Here is a 21,311-nt window from a genome sequence, read left to right as displayed (position 1 = left end):
GATGACTGGTTAGTTACAGTACATCATAGAACACATATGAGATAATCTCTCAGTTCAATACATTCTGGACCTCCTAGCACAACTAGGAATTGGGGTGAACTAGAAGAAACCTATCCTAGAACCACAGAATCAGATTCATAGGCGCAGTGTTGGACTCAGAGAAGAAGATAACTTACTTCCCAGAGGACAGGAGGGTGTCAGTAGTGCAACTCATCTCCACCCTTACGCTAAACACAAAGCAAACAGCTCATACTGTGCAAAGGCTAAAACAGTTAACAAAGGCTGATAGGTCTGATAGAATATAAGAACAGCCCTGCTGGATCAGGCCCAAGGCCCATCTAGTCCAGCATCCTGTTTCTCACAGTGGCCCACCAGATGCTGCTGGAAGCCACAGGCAGGAGTTGAGGGCGTGCCCTCTCTCCTGCCATTACTCCCCTGCAACTGGTTCTCAGAGCCATCCTGCCTTTTGAGACTGGAGGTGGCCCACAGCCCTCCGACTAGTAGCCATTGATGGATCTCTCCTCCATGAAGTTATCCAAACCCCTCCTAAAGCCATCCAGGCTGTTGGCTGTCACCACATCCCGTAGCAGAGAGTTCCACAAGTGGATCATGCGTTGTGTGAAAAAGTACTTCCGTTTGTTGGACCTAGACCTCCTGGCAATCAATTTCATGGAGTGACCCCTGTTGTGTGAGGGGGGAAAGTGTTGTGTGAGAGGGAAAAGAATTTCTCTCTCTCCAAATTCTCCAAACCATGCATAATTTTATAGACCTCTATCAGGTCTCCCCGCAGTCGTCTTTTTTCTAAGCTAAAAAGCCCTTGATGTTGTAGTCTTGCCTCTTAAGAAAGGTGCTCTAGGCCTCTGATCATCTTGGTTGCTTATCCACTGTGTCTCACACGAGCCTCAAGATGCCGGCTCCAAAAGTGGTTTCTGTCGGCTTACAGACTGAATCTAGACAGCCAGTACATGTGGCTAACTCTTCCACAACCTGTGCTATGAGCTATACAATGGTGGACCGGGATAGAATCCCTCTCTTGAGCCATCCCCATCATTGACAGTGACAACAGATGACTCCCTGGAAGGCTGGGGCACGGGTTTGCATGGGTTTTCATGCCCAAGGCAAATTGACACCACCACAACAAACAGTCCACATAAACTTTCTGGAGTTCTTGGCAGTATTTGTTTATTTATTTATTTCTTACATTTATATCCCGCTGTTCCTCCGAGGAGCTCAGAGCGGGTACTGCATGCCCTGAAAATCATTTCTGCCTCTAATAAAAGATTGAGTAGTACAGGTTTGGCTAGACAAACAGGTTTGGCTATGACTGCGATAGCATACATCAACCGCCAAGGGGAGACAATCTCCTGGTCTCTCTGCAACCTGGCGCTACAGTTGTGGAGGTGGAGCATAAACCATCAAATGCACCCAGTTGCCCTTCCCATCAAGGCTGTGGATAGCCCTTGAAGCAGGACTTAATATTTTCCTGGCAACATGATTGGGAAGTGAATCCACAAGTCCTTGGGAACATTTTCCAGAACTGGGGAACCCCACTAATGGATCTGTTTGCAACTTGGGAAAACAGGAGGTGCAAACTTTATTTCTCCAGGGCAGGAATAGGGAATGAATGAATGAGAAGTAATCTCTATCTCTAAAGACTGCCATCTTGATTGCCATTACATTGGCAAGGAGAGTCAGTGAACTGAGAGCTCTTTGAGCTGACTCCCCTTACAGTATACCAAATTCCATCCAGACAGAGTCATTCTAAAGACAGATCCATCCTTCTGACCAAAAATAGTCTTGGATTTCCTTCTGAACCAAGACATTGTGTTGCCAATTTTCTTCCTGAACCCTTCAACTCCTCTGGAGAAATCCATTCATTCCTTGGACATCGGGAGTCTCTCCTATACTAGAGGAACCATTCAGAAAGACCAAAAAAACTCTTTCACTCCTATGAGAGAAAAAAGGAGAACCTTGTATCAAGCCAAAAGACTGTCACACTGGCTCGTGGAGCTAATCTTCATGTGCTACAACCAACAAGGGCTTAAGCTCCCCTCAAAGGTTAAAGCTCACTCAACTAGGGCTATGGCCATATCATCAGCCCACATGTCAGGCAGCATACAGATGCTTTACATCTGCAAAGCTGCTCCATGGTCATCAGATCTGCCCTTCATCGAGCATTATGCTGTAGACATCTGCTCAGCAGTGGAGGCCAACTTTGGTCGGGTGGTTCTTTAAAGGTGCTCTAATTATATCTTGGCACCGACCATCATTCAGGTAAGCTCCCTTTGTGAGGGAATATGGATCACCTCAAAGAGAAACAGGCTGCTTACCTAAAGCAGGTGATCTTTCTGATGATCCATGTTCATTCAAAATACCCACCTCAGCCTACTCTGCTGCTAGGATACTTCCACAGCAATAGAGACTTACCTGACTCTGTCAATCCACAGTCTTCACTCATTGCAGCAGCCGATCAGAAACTGAGGAGAAAGGTGTTCTCCACCTAAAAGAACGCTTGTGCCATGCACACAATTCAGCAGAACTGAAGAGTGTCTAATTCTTCCGCAGGGATTACTGTGCCGGTACAGAACCCATTTTGTGAGTGAACATGGATCACCACAAATATCATCTGTTACAGGTAAGCAATCTGTTTTTACCTTTCCAAGTTATTTTGGCTATTAGAATGGATACAACCTGATACACAACCACGACTCAGTAATTTAGTAGCTATAGTACACAATTTTAGCAACAGATCTTTTTTAACCCACTTCCTTCAAAATGTACTTGGTAATAAAAATTGGCTCCATTTAGTAGTGTCCTCTGAATATAGATCTCCCTTTTGCAACAGTTACCAACTGGGGATTAAGTAGGGTTAGTTAAGCTGCCAAGGTAAAGGAGTAGGAGAATGTTTTGTGGTTTTCTTTTCCCTGCATTGCTTATGCAGCTTCTGTCCCAATAAAAATTTATTGATTGATTTTCACACACTTATTCAAAAGCAAATTAGAGTAACTAATATTTTGCCTCTGGTTAAACATCACTTAAAACAGCCATTTTAGAGATGTTCGCTCAAAAAAGGTGCCTTTAATTAAATCATAATGAAGTAAAAATAATAATAATTTAAGATGCTAGTTTGTGATAGAGACCCTGACCTAATTGGGCTGCATGGTAAGCTCCATACTTGCAGGATGGCCGGCTGCCTTCTGCCACTCATCATCTCTAAAACTTGGGGAGACTTCATAACATCCCTTGTGCAGCACGAGGGAGGAACTACTGCCAGGGAAAACCTGGTATCAGTTATGTATTCCTATCATCCATCATCATCATTTAATTTATTTTCTGTGCAAATAGACTGGTTGTCACCATATTTGGAAAAACCATGGAGACATTTAAGCTATGTATTTCCCACTCTCAGATCCTTCAGACCCTGATCTTCAAAACCCTATATAATCTTGCCCCCGCTTTTCTCTCCACTCTTATATCAGGACACATCCCTGCCTGTAATCTTTTCTATCTAGCTCCATCACCACCAGCCACCTGAAAGTCTTCTGTTCCTTTTAAATATCTCTGCCCTTTTTCCTCCTCGTGCATGTAACTACCTCCTAGAATGTTTCTATGATGCCACCTTCTTAAATATCTCCTCAAAGCCTGCCTTTTCTGTGAAGCTGTTGGGACAATAACCTAATCATATACTCTATTGTACCTGAAATAATCACATGTTCTTTCTCAGTTTATCCCTGCCTCTGTTTCTCCCCCCCCCCTCCGTCCGCAACCCCATCCCCTGTGTCTGTTTCTGATTGTAAACCTCTCAGATAGGGACTTACCCTCACATTCTTTGTAAAGTGCATTTGTAAAATAAATTCGTTGCTGTGTAACAGTTTCTGCATCACCAAGAACTAATACTCTGCTATTTCAATCTCCTATATCTTACAGGTTATTAAATGTACTGTGCTGTGATCTAGATACACTCCTACTTTTAGAATCTCAGTACAAGATATCAAAAGTACTTTTGGATGCTCAAAAAGAGAATACCCTTGATACTTCTGGAAGTTCTCGGTAAGAAGTGATGATTCTTAAAATTACCATCACCCCTAATTATACTTCTGTGTCTCCAAGCTTTTGCATGTGTCCCATTCTGTGCAGTAGAAGGGAACGTTCTGCATATGCATCCCTTTTGCACACATGGAGCTTTAATGTTCAATGTATTATTGTCAGTGAATTAAGTAAATTGACATGAGAGCTTTCTTCTTCTTGAGATTACAAAAAAGAGGAGACACCCCAGTTGCCATTTATGAACAACAGAGCCCCTTTTTATATTTCTTTGCCATGCGCAACTTTAAACATTTAAGAAGGGACTGATAATATGATGGAAAGTGAGATACCCCTGCTGCATTTCCATGCTGGTCAACAAAGAGCCTGTGGGTCCAAAGTGATGGGAGCACATTTTTAACATTGGCACATTTCTGGAGATGTTGTTAGTCAACTAGTACCCACTTTTGATATCTACTTTGTAGGTTTCTCTGCTAGCTCAGAAACCACATGACTGGCAAGCTCACTAATGTGATTTCTTCTTAACAAAATTATGGGCAGATTATGTATAGCAAAGAATTGTATATTCTGCTACTTGTCCCAACTCCTTGTCCCCATGAATGAAGTTCCTGGAGTTGGATAACTTGCTCAAAAATGAAATTCAGGTTGCATGCTAACAGTTGCTTTGAACTACCCCATAGGAAATACTCAGTTTTGTTTTCTTGCAGAGAATTTATAATTGATGGCCTATCAGTAGAGAGAAACCATATTCTTGTTAGGATAAATCTTGTTGGAGGACCAACAGAACGGATCTTGCCTCCAAGAATTCTTCATAAGGTTGTAAATATACATTTGACTTCTTTCTTTGTGTCTGGCCTCTGGGAATAGATGCTGCAATTTGAGAAGTAATTCAAAATGTTTTAGAATGTATTTAGAGTCCACAATCCTTTATCAGCTGCCATTTCCTGTATAGCTACAATCTCTCCCTTTTTGAATTGCATTAGTGTTATAAAGTGTGATACTGCTACTCTTGAGCTTAGTTTATATCTAACATTTGTGTTATTGCTTCATTAAAATGTGTGTTGTATATCATAGCATTTTCTTTTTCTAGTGCTCTTTTTTTTAATCAGTGGTTATACGTATCACTCTGTGTTTCTCCTCACCCAGGGTGATGATCCATATCCTTGGCCTATGTTTTCATCTCACCCTTTACCAACATGTTACCTTGCTGAATTTCCTAGGAAAACTGATGCAAGGCAAGGTATAAAATATTATTTTACTGGAGGGGATGTATTGAAGAAAAATACAAAATGGGTAATTGTCAGTCATTTGAGATTTAATGTGTCTGTTAATAGAATGGCTTTATGTTTTTCTTGATCTTATGACTCTGCATAACAGTCTGTTTCTTATGCATGCATACATGCATACTGAAGATTGTTTTTGAAAGACTCTGGTGATGGAAAATGTGAGCGATAAACAGATCATCTCTCTGGTAGCTGCAGTTGGCTGTATTGGCTTACTATAAGATTTCTTTTATTCTTTTCATCTCTTGAATTTTTGTTTCCCAAGTTTAAAGAGAGCACAGCAGTTGCAGATATTTATTGCTGAGATAACCAATATAATCATTGCACAAATTTCAAGCGTTTAGGGGGAGCTTAAGTGCACAAATCAAGTTTCCTGAATATAGCCTAAGTTTCATAGGTTATATTTATTCCCTAATGAAGTGTCTTATATGATTGAAACTCATCGGGATTCAGTTACTACTTCAGACAATAAATAGTGGCACCTATTATGTTTTTCTTTCTGTGTATAAGGTGCACACATTACTCATTTGGGCTTAATATTTGGTTACTAACTATGTACACTATCAAGAGTTAATTTGATCATAGAATGACCTTCCTATTATTCCAAGAATTTAATACAACTAGCTGGGCCAGGCGCAGAACATCGGCACCTCTAGTTCTCCACCACTGCCTCCCCACCAGCCTGCCACCGCAGTTCACCACCACCCCCGCTCACTGCCTCCACCATTTGCTTCCTGCCCACCTTCTTCCCCTGCTCACCAGCCGGCTGGCCACCGCCATCGCTGTTAGCTGCCGGGTTTTTTGCCCACCGGCTGGCAAGCCAGCTATCTCGCTGCTGCCATTTTCTTCCCTCCCACCCGCCCTGTAGCTGTCTGGCAGCTGCCCGTGAACTCTCACGGAATCTGCCACACATGGGATTAGCGACAGGTATGCCGAAGAGAAATATACAGAGAGATACCAGGGTATTTTAAAATAATTATAATAAGAGCAATCTAATATTTCCCAAATGCTCTTATACATGAAAAATGAACTTGCAGAAAAGTCTGGAAGCAAATTACAGGCAGACCTCTCTATATGTGGATTCGCTATCCATGGTTTCCTATATCTGAGGTCAGGTAATTGACACCCGACCTTGGCATACGTGGAAAAAAAACCCCAACAAAAAGGGATTAATTTCACATATGCACGGTTTGGAGACGGCCAGAAATTACCTTGGAGGTCATTTCTGACCATCATTTTGTACAAGGGAGCCATTTCGTGGCTCATTTAGTTTAAAAAAACTTTTTTCCCCGCCAAAAATCGCAGAAAAATGGAAGAATTTGAACTTCTGGGGGGCATTGCTGGATAGCTGGAGGCCCACAGAGCACGGTAGGATAATTTATTTTGCCCTTTTAAAACATTTTTGGGCCATTTTCCCCACGCTTAAATATATTTGTTGAACCTAACCCCCCCAATTCCCATTGGTGCAATTACTCGTTATTCACGGTTTCGTTATTCGTGGTCTTAGGCGAGGAACAGAACCCTCGTGAATAACAAGGTATGCCTTGTACAATTTTTTTAATGGTAAACATAAAACTGAATTTAGACTAATTTTAGAGAAAACTTTCTCACATATGTAATTCCTGCTTGTAGCTGAATCTGTGTGTTTGATCAGTTCTTGAGTACACTGTGAAACTGATATTGCTTTTTTGCCATTTCTGAGAATCAAGTATTTATTTTTCTATTTTTGTTTTTCCAAAATGCAACACCTTTTATTTTTGAGAAAGTGAGGCATAAAATGGAAGTAGAATACTCAGAGTGTAGAATACCTTATAGCTGCTAATTTATAAGCTAAAAGGAGATATAGCAGGAAACAATTGTTATTCTTTGTCTTAATGCCTAGGTTATTTTTTCCTCATAGAATACATTAATAACCAGCCTGGTGATGTGATTTAAATTTATATCTGGGAGATCTGGATTCAAATCTCACTCACACTAAACTCTCTGAGTGACATTAAGTCAGCCATTGTTTCAGGCCTGTACTTCATATGGTTATTGCAAGGATAAAATTGGGGGAAGAGGAGATGCTGCTCTGATCCCCTTGAAGAAATGGCAAGTGAAAATGTAATCAATTAATAAATGTTAATTCCTTCTACTCCTAGACTAGCTCTGTCATTGGTGGAATGATCATGGTCTTCTACTAGAGCTTGATGGGATAGAATATGAGGCTGGAATTATCTTGTTTTACTTCATAGTGAGATTTGTTTCACTAGACTTGGGGTAGTTTGGGCCACAGAGGTAAACGGTACCCACTTTTACCAAACAGCCCAACCTCCCTACATCCCAGAATAATTACTTAATCTGCAAGTGCCCAGAGAGGACAGCAACTGTGGGACTGGATCAGTATTAAAATGATAGAATTGGAAAGGTGCTTGTAGGTCATATAGTCCAGTCCTTTGCTTGATGCAGGAAATCCAGTGCTGGAGCATCCTCTCTGCCGCTACAAATGATCTAACTAGCATAAAAAGCTTTTCCCTGAGCTTGGATAGATGAAATAAACATAAGACAAAGAACAGAATTGGGTTTATGCCGGCAGGACCTTTGGGGAATGAAGCCTTTTGGTGTAATTACTTGGCTTTGGAATTTATGTATTGAATAGATTAAAAGAACTGTACTAGCAGTATAGCTTTGAAATACCCTGGATTGGTCAAATGAATTCCAGTGATAAGAAAACAATTTAAGTATAAATTATTAAGGTCCTAACACTATTTTAAAATGCATTTTATGCACTGAAACAAACAGAACCACATATTTTCTGTTTAATAAAAAGGGCTTACGGCATTTGCAAGTGATGATTTCATTTAGAAAGTTGAATATTAAATGGGGTGTTAAAATGCTGATATGAAACAAGAATAACAAGTATCTTGAAGGGACCACATTTAAGAAGCAAAGACACAGACCTTTTAAATAACATTTTAAATTTTTCAACTTTTATCAAATATGGTGAAAAACTGGAAACTAATAAGGTATAACAAGAAAAAGTGAAGAGAGTATTCCATATGAGGGAAGAAGAATCAGTTTATCACTCCAGTGTTTATAATTAAGGAAAAAATTGGTTGAAAGCCTCATGGAGGCTTATATAGGGTCAATTAAGGCGTTTTGTAAAACAAAAAATAATTGTAACTGTGTTTTATGAAACAAATCTATAATGGTGCCAGGGACAACCACCTTATCTAATTTTGATTCACTATATCATAGTTCTTTGTGTCCTGCCCCTTTTCTTTGCCTCCAGTCCCTGGATGCAGTCCCAGGCTGCTTTGCTCTTCCCTATGGCTGGCAAGGCTTCATCAGACAGCTACTCCCTAACTATTGGCCCTGCTTTTGTAAGGGTGCATAAGCTCACCACGAGTTCTACTTGCTATGGTAGTTCTCTCAGCACAGTTCACAAGCAAAAGGTGCAGTTTGTGTTTTATCCATCACCACATCCGTCTATAGTAGGGATGTGTGAATCGATTCGGGTGATTTGGAGACAAAATAAATCTCCCCTGTGGTCCATTGGTTAGATCCAGGTCCAAATCGAATCATTCCAGATTCAATTTGAATTTATTTGAGATTCAGATTCCTCCTATTAAGTTCCCCAAATTCCCAGCTTTCAATTTAAAAGCGGTGGTGGTGGGGAGGCTAAGCTCTAGCCCTTCTAGAAGTGGAGTTATGGAGCAAAGTGTGTGGTCACTATTTTTCAAATGTTTGGATTCTTTGGTATATAAAATAACTTTCCTTCAATGAATCCCTATGAGGATTCATTATACACCTTAATTTCTTCTGTTCATTTTGACTGTCTTTGGACAGTGTCAACTGTCATGTGCCAACTACACCTCCCTCCCACCCGCGAAGCAGTGGGGTACTACTCATTTTATGTTCTAGGACTTTTTTCAAGTGTTTAGACTTTCGGTGTCTAATAACCTTTCCTCATAATGAATCCCTATGAGGATTAATTACACACCAAAGAGTCTAAACGCCTCAAAAATGCCTAAAATATAAACTGAGTACCCAGTGGCTTGTGGGGTAGTTGGCACATGGGGTGCCACTAATTCCCCACCTGCAAAGAATTGGGGACAAATGAACAGAAGAAATGAAAGTGTGTAATGAAGTCACCAAATAATCTAAACACTTCAAAAAATCCTTAAAATAAAGTAATGCTTAAAGTATGTTGACAAGCCAACTACAAACCTTGGGTATAGATCTTTATTAGAGTGCCTGAAAATAAATTGTGTTTAGTGAAGTGACACAGGTTCAGACAATAAAACTAACTGTGATTACAAGTTAAGCCCAAACCTACCCAATTTAGTCACCTGCTTGCATCTTGTTGGGTGTCACCAATCTGCAGATACACTCAGCTTTATATATCTGTGCAATTCCCAACTGGAGAAGTGGTTCACATTGTATAATTCCTCAATTGTCTAAATGCCTGACATTCTAAAGCGGTGTTTGGAGGGGGTGAACGGTGGTGTTGGTTGTCAAACTAAAATCAAATCCAGGCAAGATTAAGGCTCTCCTGCTCAGAACCAGTGCTGATTTGATGATGGTCTGTCAACCAGTTCTCAATAGGGTTGCACATCCTTGAAGGGGCAGCTTTACAGCCTAGGAGTTTTTCTGGACCAGGCTGTACATCTGGATGCTCAGGAGTTTGTCACGACCCAGTGAAGGGCAACCTTTGCTCATTTTCAGCTGATGCACCAGTTACACCAATTTCTGTCTCAGTTAGATATGACCATGACTTGTTGTTACATCAACTGGATTACTGTAACATGCTTTGTGAGGTTATTTATTTATTTATTTATTCAACATATTTTTATACCGCCCAAAACATACATCTCTGGGCGGTTTACAACAAGATAAAAACAACATTAAAACATTAGTTAAAAACAAAAACAAGAAATTTAAAACACAACAGTTTCGAATTCTTAAAACAGTATTCTAAAACAACATTAAAAACAATCAAAACACTATCAGTTAAAATCCTGGGTGAACAGACACATCTTTAAAGACTTTTAAAAAAAATTGTCAGAGATGGGGGGGCTCTTATTTCACAAAGGAGCGCATTCCAAAGCCTTGGGGCAGCAGCGGAGGTTGCCCTTAAAGACCCTTTGAAAACTTTAACTGGCCACCTCCAGCCTCAGAGGTAAGATGCCTCTAAATACCAGTTGCAGGGCAACAACAGCAAGAGAGAGTACATGCTCTTGCCTGTGGGTTTCTCAGAGGCATCTGGTGGGCCACTGTGTGAAACAGGTTGCTGGACTAGATAGGCCTTGGGCCTGAGTGAGCAGGGCTGTTCTTATGTTCTAAGAGAAAACTTTCCTCTTCCAAAAACACTATCATCTGACACGACAGAAGAGAGGAACAACCGGAGGAGGGCTTTTTGGTGGCTAAGGATCTTGGTGGCCTCATAGAAGGGTTTGAGGACCACCATCAACTGGAAGATGGTATTCCACTCCTACCTGCTGAGTGGTCGGCCAACCCCAATCTCTGAGACCCTAGCCTCCATGTACAGCTTGTTCCTTCTCAAAGAGCTGCAAGAGCATCAGGTAGGTGGAGTTCTACCTGGTACCAGCATCTTGGACCAGATTGGACTCCTCCACCCCCAACTCGTGCTGCTTTTCTTACAGAAGCCAGCCCTCTTTTATACTCTGAAGGAAATTTCCCATGATCTTTCAGCAGCTCTAGATCAGATTGCGGGTAGTGATGACATAGCCAGATGAGGATCTGAACCCGGTGGCCTGAATTACCATCAGATGTCATGCACAGGCCTCACCATGTTGGCCCCTTGATTGGTGACAATGAAGCTGTGGACTAGATGGTGTCCCTGCTCACCACTTACTAATCATGTGGCTCAAAGTTCCCTAAATCAGAGCTGCTGTGTGGACGATGTCAAACACCTTGGCATGAAGGAGGGCCCATCTTTACCGATCCCCCTGACATATGTCAACAGCAGCAGTGTCAGCACCAGAAGCAGCAGGGGGACCAGTGCCCTCACATTGCCACCAGTGGGCCATCAGGGAGAGGTACGCATGCTTTCCACCTTGGCTCATCCAGATTTCGGAAGTGAGGTGCATTGTAATCTGCAGGCCTGCCTCTCACAGACTTGACTCAACCCTCTCCCGACATGGTGTTGAGGTGACCCACCAGCCTGCTGCGACTGACCATTGGCCTGCAAATGTGGGCTCTCAGGCATAACTGAGAAGTGTCCCACACCATGCTGTCTCTCTTCTGCCCACAAGGAGACCCTGCCACTCCTGCGGGACAGAAGGAGCAGCGGGTGTGGTGCCTCCTCCACCTCTGAGGAGAAAGAATCACCGTACTGGCTAGAAGGGCTATTCTGACTCAAGGTGGCTGGTGAAGAGGCATTGTCACCCAATTCCACCCCAACAACTTCCACACCTGCCCCTGCAGAACTGCTAGGGGGAGATAGGCTGACAAATGCCTTTTCAACTGGCACTGGTGGCAGCATTTCCTGGGCTTGAGATCCAGAGGGGCCTGCCACATCTCCTACTTCACCCAATCCCTCTGCTCCCCTGCCAGAGGGAGGGAACAGGGTGCGCCTGAGTTTAGGTGCGGCGAGGGGGATGGGACATAGAAGCCACATCTGCAGTGCTGCCCCATCCTCTGCCACAAGCTCTGCCTCTGCCTGACACTGCCTTCCGCATGATAGCAAGAAACTGTTTTGCTGGCTGGGCTGCACAAAGCACAATGAGCACTGCACTAAGTAACTGATAAACATTCAAATGATAAAATATAAAACTCAAATATAAAATTGTAGCATTGAAACAATGGTAACGCAGGAACAGGCAAAAATATGGATAATAATCAGGGAGGGTGTGTGTGCTGCTTTGCTTCACAAAAAAGTGAAGGGAAGAGGGTTAGAGTGCTGGACTAGGACCGGGGAGACCCGAGTTCAAATCCCCATTCAGCCATAATACTAGCTGGGTGACTCTGGGCCAGTCACTTCTCTCTCAGACTAACCTACTTCATTGGGTTGTTGTGAGGAGAAACTTAACTATGTACACTGCTCTGGGCTCCTTGGAGGAAGAAATGTAAAAATCATCATTATCATCATCATCATCATCATCATCATCATCATCATCAGTGATTAGGGAGAATAAAAATAAAAAATTGTGGCAGCATACAACACAGAACACTCAGCACAGACACGAGCAAAACAAGGAAAAGTTCTGAAGGGTTTTTAAAAATATTTTTTTCTTTAAGAATTTGGAGGGGATAAGAAGTGGGGAGGGATTGAGAGGAGACTGCAACAAACAAGCTAGAGGGGAAAGGAAAATTGCAGTAAATCTACAGTAATAAAATAAAGCACACTGACACACACAGCACAGAAAATCTGAAATCAAGGACCCTACAGAATAACCAGACAGGACAAGAAGGAAAGCAAACAAGCAACAAACAAGCAAAAGACAATAAGCCAAAAACTAGCACTACCACCAACTGCAATCCTTTACACACAACTGCTCACAAGGAGTCAGAAGCTATCAAAAGGCATAAAGATCTGTTGCACAAGGATAACAAAGGGATCTGCGTCCTTCCTCCACAGCACAATGATTGGAGGAGAAACAGGAGGCCATTTGATGAAATGCTCCTTGGTTAGCCACTGCCCTTTGTCACTCAAGAGTCCTCTACCTCCAAAACCACTCACATCAGACCTCTCTCTTTAGATTTAAAGAAACACAAGCTAAAAGCATTGAATTTTTATATCCGAATTTCTGAATCCAAATTTGCACAGGCCTAATATCTATAGGCCTTTCTAGACAAATTTAAAAGCAAAACAAAAAAACCCAATGCCACTTTTGTGTTTAGTGCAGAAATGACACTAACCCAGATATAGCATCCATAGACTGAAATCCTAAGCAAACACACTATTAAACCCTATTAAACTTGGAGGAAACCATTTATGAAGAATCATCCCTCTTGAATCACACTGATAGTTTTGTATTTAGTTCTTGCCTGATGGACATGATGGGGATAGTGGGTTGGAGCTCTTTTTCTTCCCAGTTGAGAACATTGCCTTTGCTGCCTTTTGTAGGACATTAGTTATTCTAAGAGCCTGTTATCTTTTTCTTGTCACTCAAGAAGTGCTGAGTCCTCCTTGATAACACAAATGCCAGGATAACATTGGTGAAAGAGAAAAATGGACAAGACTGTACATAGATGTAGTTGGAAATGAGCATTTATGACAGCCCTTTTTTTAGCTGCTGTAGTTCCAGGAATTACTGTGGTTATAGCTCACAAAAATTGTAGGTAGTTGTGTTGATCACTTAGGGAAGAATGCAAACGTCAAAGTAGGGTAAATACCACCTACAGTAGTTCACACTTCGTACATGTGATTTCCCAGTCACAAGTTGGAGATGGTTATATGGCAGAGAGGAAGAAGAGCTGGGCTTATGATAGCAAGCATGACTTGTCCCCTTTGCTAAGCAGGGTCCACCCTGGTTTGCATTTGAATGGGAGACTACATGTGTGAACACTGTAAGATATTTCCCTTGGGGGATAGAGCCCCTCTGGGGAGAGTGCCTGCATGCTTGCATGCAGAAGGTTCCAAGTTCCCTGCCTGGCATCTCTAAGATAGGGCAGAGAGAGACTCCTGCCTGCAACCTTGGAGAAGCCGCTGCCAGTCTGGGTGGACAATACCAATACCAATGGTCTGACTCTGTATAAGGCAGCTTCCTATGTAAAGTTAACTGGTTCAAAACTCCTCGGGGCATTATGAGACTGCAACAAACATAGTGGGAAGCACTTTACCAATAGCATTTTTAAAAGAAAAAAATAAAGTTATGGCTTTCACAATAATCTTTCATCTTCTTTTTAGATAGTGATGTTAGCAAGCTTTTATCTGCTTTAAAGAATCCAGATAAACAATTGGGATGGATTGAAAATATTCAAAGACAGTTTTGTGAAATCATGGAAAACAAGCCTAATGTTATGAGTGGAACAAGTGAGTATATATTTGTTTTTCAAGGGAAATTTTGCTTTACCATTACATTATAGTGATCATTCTCTGTAGCCATCAGGAAATATAAGACTGAAGGATTTTGGTATGGAAGCCATTTTGCATCTAAACCAATGTTGATATGTCCTAAAATTCCCTGAAACAATTCATTTTGAGGAGGTCTAAGCTGAAACAATACTATTTTCTTGTCAGATGTGTGCTTCCAAATTTGTGCTGGCCAAGTTAGCATGAATATCAAGACAGGGAGGTACATGTGAGATGAACAGGTGAGTGGGAGGGTTGTTTAACACATACGCCTCCCTCTGAATGCCCCATCTTTCAAGATCACCTTTCTCTTACAGCCAGACTTGCTTTCATTTTGGAGTCTGGTGTGGAGAGGAGGGATTATTTACAAACTAGGAAGGCATTTATGAGAGGAAGTTAATGGATGGGGAAAAGTTATGCAATTCTCCCCTACAAATCCCCTCTCACCCCACTTTACTGTTCATGGCCTAAGGATCAAAGTAATTTGAAATGTATTATTTCCTCCTTTTCTGCATGACAACAGATTCTAAGACCATAGATCTAGTATACTAATTGTAAGGGTTTTTTGTTTTGTTTTTTAAAGGAACTGGTGACTGATAAAGGTCTCTGGGGGATATGGATGGAACATATCCATTCCCCAGGCCCAAGATGTTGTTACTGTTGCTACTGTTCATGTGCTTCTCTTCAGATGTTCTGAGTTGACCATAGGAGAAAAAATAGCTCCCCTACCCCTGGAGGAGCAAATAGCACCCTAGTTAGTTCCTGGGGGATATGGCATCTCCTGGGCTGCAGCTGAACAGCCTTGAAGTTCCTGGATTTTAATGTTGACAGGGCTAGGATATGAAGGTTCTGCTGGGGATTGGAGAGGATTGATGGAAAATGCTTTTCCCCCAGACTTCAGATGTTGCTTCTGCTTTTAAATTAGATTTTATTCCATTTTGTGTACAATCGTATTTTTATGCCTGTTGTATGTCTTGCAATTTTCACAGTGTATTTAGGATAGTGTTCAAAATATGTTATAGCTTAGTGTTCACACCATCAATTTATTTGAGTATAGTATAGCTGCCAGACTGCTTTTTCAGCATAGATAATGTAAATCATGTGCTCAAGCACTTGTAAAGAAAATACTTGCTTAAATATAAATATTAAAGCTGCAAGTCTGGATGTCAAAAACAATGAACATGCAAAGGGAAAAACTAAATGTACTGTGCTATTAAATAGGTCCAGGCAATTATCCAAAAGCAAGTGCATATTATTTGAAACAGAAATGAAAACAATTACGTGATACTACATTTTGTTAACACTGAAGTCAGAAAGTTGATAAATTCAACTTTCTGATCCAGCAGGACTGTTCATTTGTTCTTATGAGTCTGGGGATTGTTAAATTGGTAAGAAAGGTGATCCTGAAATAAAGTTAACAACATAAGAACAGCCCTGCTGGTTCAGGCCCAAGGCCAACTAGTCCAGTATCCTGTTTCTCACAGTGGCCCACCAGATGCTGCTGAAAAGCCTACAGGCAAGAGGTGAGGGCATGCCCTCTCTCTTCCTCTTGCTCCCCTGCAACTGGTATTGATAGGCATTGCGCCTCTGAGGCTGGAGGTGGCCTCAGACTAGTAGCCATTCATAGACCTGTTCTCCATGAATTTGTCTAAGCCCCTTTTAAAGCCATCCAAGCTAGTGGCCATCACCACATCCCATGACAGAAATTCCATAGGTTAATTATGTGCTGTGTGAAAAAGTACTTCCTTTTGTTGGTCCTAAATTCTCCTGCCTTCATTTTCATGGGATGACCCCTGATTCTGGTGCTGTGAGAGAGGGAGAAGAAATCATCTCTGCCCACTCTCTCTACTCCGTGCATAATTTTTTCCAACTGACTACCAGCTTAGAGTGCTTCTGCAAGGGGGGAAGGGGGTCCAATGCTCTTACTAGAAAGTATCACAAGTCAGCAGGTAAAATGTCTGTAAACCACCACCCAATTTTGGGAACAGCATTGGGATTCTAGATTTGCATGCCTTACATTTGTAACCAACTTTAATGAATTTTGTCTGTGTCACAGATCTTGATAAATATTGAAAATTATAAAATTTTCAGTTCTCCTTTTTTGTAAAGGTAGACCACTCAGTCCTGGGTAACACGCTCGCTCTAAAATTTGCAAGGTAGACTGTTCAACCACTGAAGTTACTAACGTCTTATTCAAGGAACGGGAACATATTCACTTTGTCCCCTTAGTTCAAGCTTCTTGACTAGAAGCTCTGGAAGGGGTGGCCCATTCTGAGGTAGATGGGATGCTAATTCCCTTGTCCTGGTTGGGCACCTACTGGCCCACTTTATTCCTGGATAGATAGGTGGTGGTGGCGGCGGCAGCAGCGGTGGCAGCAGGATTGGCTAGGAGCACCTCTTATCAACTTCAGTGGCTTTTTAAAAAAATTAAAAGCAGCCTATTATATTTAAAAAATAAACATTTAGGCCTTGTCTTTTACTGGAGGAGAGGAATCTTTCCACTTTGATCTGTGCTTTTCTGGTTTCTACAATTTACTAGTGAACACATGAAAGTGACTTGTTCTGAGATGGACCAAAGGTCCAAGTACAATGTTTGTAATTTTTGGGAACACACTATGAGTAATACATTGAGCATAAATAAAATTAAACAGTGGTTAGGGGAACTGTCCAAGATTCTTTTAGTAGTTTTCATTGTTATTCCCTGAAGGATTGTGACTTTGGGGGGTGGGGGACACAGCTCCTTAAATCAGGTTTGTGTTGATGATGACAGCTGTGTTTGGATCAATCTCTACTTGATCCTTGACACAACTGGGATACACGCCTGCGCAGGAGACCATTCAGGAAGATTCTACAAGCTTCTCATAGTGCTCCCGACTCTGCCCACAGTGCATGTGTCCGTCCACATAGGCAGTTGGAGCGCAGCTCTCCTTAGTTCTTTTCCGACAGCCGACCAGTATGGCTGCCTCAGAAGGTTCACATCAAGGATAAACAGGTTGCTTACCTGCTCCTGCAGGGCAAAATAGTCCAACTCGTCATGGACAACACGGCAGCCATCGTGTACATCAGTGCTTCTCAACATTTTTGGAGTCATGGACCGGTACATTATTCATGCACAGTTTCCTGGACCAGCAGTTAGTAAGGGATCGCCCCCCTCACCACCAACCCCACCCACAGGCACCCCCCAAAAAACAATTTTGGGCAGCTCTCCGGAGCTCATTTCTAGGCAGCCCTCGCTGCTGGATAATGTTCATTTTGAGGAAGTGAAATGAACATTATCAAGCAGTGAGGGTTGCCTGGAAATGAGCTCCTGGTGGCCCCTGCCAGCCCAAAATTGGGGGGGGGGGTTTGGGGGTGATGTTTATTAGTGATGCCTCATGGACCAGTACCCAACACTTCACGTACCGGCACTGGTCCACGGAGCGGTGGTTGAGAAACACTGGTGTACGTGAACAATAAAGGGGGCATGGTCTCCCACCCCCTGTGCTGTGGTGAACACCCTGGTTGAATTGGGACCAGCACTGAGGGCCCAAAGGGCTAAGCTTAGGCCTGTATCTGGGATTGTCATTTTGCAAGAAACTGGAGTGTAAACTTTGGCTCTGCTGAGCAAAAGTAACTGAATGGGATTGTTTGTTCTATATTCAAGGCCTGACAAGAGGGGGAAAGACTCACCCCTCCCTGCTCTGAAACTTGTTTATGCGTTGTGGTATGCCAAGGGTAAACATGGGGCCCAGCTTGAAATTTGCAAATGTTGAGAGTAATCATATTTAGAATGTCTTAGGAAGCAACCCATAGATATCAGTACCTACATATTTGGGGGGTACATTGTGTATACACACAATTAATTGCTGAAACTCTTTGCATGTTATCTGTTAACACTGTTCTTGGGACCAAAAGGTGCCATCTGCTTCAGGCTGACCACAAACCTGGTGTAAGCCAGACTCCTTGACCAATATGATAAGAGCATTCCGGGGGGAAACTGGAGTTGCTGATATCAGACTGGACACACAGAGAGAAATGATATGACTGTTCTTTGACGTGATCTCTGTCTTTTACACCAATGGGCTACGCGCCTGCGCAGAGACCTTGTCGGAACCTAACAAGCTCAATTCTCCTGATTTAGGTGGGAACCCTGCCCCCAGCCGCTATATGCAGCTGCGCCACTCTACATCCCCTCAGTCTTCGTTGTCCGCACTTCAGTAGACATTGTGGAATCTTAAGCTCAGGAACAAGTAGGACTACTCTTGAATCTTGTTTTTTCTCCTGTTGCCCTGTTTTCATGCCTATTTATTGCGTTATTTCACGCAGTAGCATTTTTTTCTTGCCATTTTTGTTTTTATGGTCCCCACCCCTCATCTCCGTGGCTCTGATCCCTGCCGGGACGGGGCTTTGTGGCCAGCTGGTTGAAAGTTTTCTATGCCAGGGACAAAGAACTTCAAGAAATGTGTTTGTTGTGGATCTAAGATCCCTTCCCCCAATACTCATACTGAGTGTCTTCTCTGCCTGGGGGAATCCCACATTGTCAAGACCTGATTCATTGACAGAGATTTATGAAGCAGGCTTGAAAGAATAAGGCTTCTTGTTTGCGTGCCGCCGTGTGGGACTTGGCCCTCCGTTCTTCAGAGGCCTTGTCGTTGAAGCAATTCTTTAAAATGGCTTTTTCGATGCAATCAGAGTGCCCGGACTCCACTCCTCTGGCGCCAGAACTCCCAGCCTCGTTACCAGTGTGGTCAACGCCTGTCTCAGACTTATTGGTGTTTTCAGCCCCTTCTGTGCTGCTGGAGGACTCACCTAAGCGAATTGTGCCTACAGTACCGTCCCCCACCCCTCCGTCCCTTTGGTACTGTTACTGAAGAAAAAGAAGAATCTGAAGCTGGTCCCTCATCTCCGAGTGGGGCAACACCTTCCTCCTATCCCCAAGAAGAAGAAGCCCCTGCCAGTCTCTTCTTCAGAGGCCCTGCTGGTTAAGAAGCCGAAATCAGCACCTTTGGGGCATGGCGTGACAATCATGGACCAAGCATCAGAAGGTCGCCTGGCCATGGTACCAGCTCCTCTAGTTCCGAGCTCTACTGTCCCTCGCCTTCCTCCTAATTCTCCGGTTGCCTCGATGTCTCCCAGTCAGATGCCTGACTGTATCTTCGTTGGACAGGAACTATCAGTAGTGGCCGATAAACGGGACTATGCTACGTCAGACTACGAACCCTATTCGCCGGACAAGCCTGCTGTGGATGCATTGTGGCTGCCTCGATGCCATTCATCTCCCATGTACTGCAGACCCCGCCCCTTGGGGATCAGAGAGCGCATTGCGACTCGGAAGAGCGCTCTTCCGAATACATATACGGAAGAGACTGGGATCTACATGGGCCTTCATACATGGATCTATACCATGTCTCTGCACGAAGTTCCGCGTATGTAGAGGATGAATCCTCTTATGGAGATTGGTGCTGAGACACTGTCATTTATAGACAGTATTCATCTGATTACCGTTCGGACTGTTTGGACTACAGGAAGCCCCGGTACAGATCTCGGTACTGAGAGGACTCCGCTTATGGAGAATTCATGATTGGCATAGGGCCCCTTCACATTTGGAAGGGAGGCCTCGCTTTCGCTCTCCTCGGAGAGACCTTTGAGACCACGCTAAGGGACACGAATCATCTTCGGAAGTTACAGTTCGATCTTCGGTGCTGCAGTCTGCCTCAGTACCATCTTCGGCGGCAGATGAGTTGATACCAGAACCATTGAAAAGCCAGACGGAGCCCCCAGCTTGTCCCTCTGGCTTTGGCCCAGGACTCAGGAGCGCCTCCTGAGATGGAAAGTGAAAGTGAACCTGGCTCTCCGTACTTGGACAGAGTCTCCCTGGGGTCGTCCTCTTTGGACAATCAGTTGGGCTCTAAGACTCCATCGGAGGATCTGAAGCAATACTCGGCCTGTGTGGGCCGCATGGCCTCGACCCTCTGTGTGAGCCTTGATACGCAACAGAAAGGGGAATTGGACCCATTTTTCAGTCTCATGGACGCAGAGGCTAAGGTAGCAGCCTCTCTGCAACTTAACACTGCCCTTTTGGGAGTCATGCGTGGACACTGGGAAAAGCCAGCAACTGTTTTGCAACCCAACAGGTGTTTGGAAAACTTCCATAGAATGCAGATGCAGGAGGATACAACCTTCTTGAAGAATCATCCTACCTCTAATTCCATTGTAGTGGAGGCATCCCTGCAGAAGTCTAAGGGTCGCAGTCACTCTGTGCCAGGTGATAAGGAGGGCAGGAAACTGGACTCCTTTGGGAGGAGACTTTACTCGGCATCAGCTCTACATTTGCGGGTTGCCAACTACCAGGCATATAACGCCAGGTATAACCATGTTTTGTGGGGAAAGGTGGCCCCCTTTTTGAACCTCTTTCCCCAGGGTAAGTGTGATTCGGCAAAGGCCTTCCTGCGCGAAACTGTACAGGTGGCTAAGCAGGAGCTTTACTTGGCCAGACACTCTGTGAAGTGTACAGTGAAGGTGATGGCCAGGTTCATGGCTCTCAGATGCATGCCTGGCTGTGTTCCTCTGGGTTGACCTACGAGGCCTGTGCTAGGATTGAGGATCTCCCTTTCAAAGACTCTAGCCTCTTGGTTGAACAGACTATGACACCTTGCAGAAGGTGCAGAAGCTGAGGAGTACGGCAAAATCAATGTCCTACGCTTTCTTTGCTCCTAAGCCACAGTGGCAACCCAGGTGCTCTTCCCATCAACAGCTTAAAGCCCCTTCGCAGCAACACTCCTCTTTGGAGCATTCCTTTCGGATTAACAAGTTCCAAACCCTGTACAAATCCAGGTTCCAGCCTACTAAGCCTGCCTTTCAGAAGCAGCATCCGAATGCCTTTCAAAAAAAACAATGACTATTGGGGCTTTCGGTCCCACCTGGCTCCCTTTGCGGTGAATTGGGACAAGGTGACTGTGAATCAGTGGGTCCTCACAGTCATACGC

At 43.4% G+C, this 21,311-nt stretch overlaps 1 protein-coding gene across 6 annotated transcripts in view; it reads left to right on the top strand.

Moving 5' to 3' along the window:
• TBC1D32 (TBC1 domain family member 32) overlaps positions 1-21,311 on the top strand; it is a 196,633-nt gene that overhangs the window by 118,894 nt on the left and 56,428 nt on the right. For all 6 annotated transcript variants that reach the window (XR_008313100.1, XM_053283712.1, XM_053283702.1 and 3 more), the window contains 4 exons: positions 3,928-4,050; positions 4,752-4,860; positions 5,191-5,284; positions 14,182-14,307. Coding sequence is in view for 5 of the 6 variants with exons in the window: in XM_053283712.1 (XP_053139687.1) it covers positions 3,928-4,050; positions 4,752-4,860; positions 5,191-5,284; positions 14,182-14,307 (452 nt within the window). In the remaining variant the exon portion in view is untranslated. The remainder of the gene's footprint in view (positions 1-3,927; positions 4,051-4,751; positions 4,861-5,190; positions 5,285-14,181; positions 14,308-21,311) is intronic.

The sequence above is a fragment of the Hemicordylus capensis genome, chromosome 1 (assembly GCF_027244095.1).
Source record: "Hemicordylus capensis ecotype Gifberg chromosome 1, rHemCap1.1.pri, whole genome shotgun sequence".
Taxonomy (NCBI): Eukaryota; Metazoa; Chordata; class Lepidosauria; order Squamata; family Cordylidae; genus Hemicordylus; species Hemicordylus capensis.
This window is presented reverse-complemented; position numbering and strand designations above follow the sequence as displayed.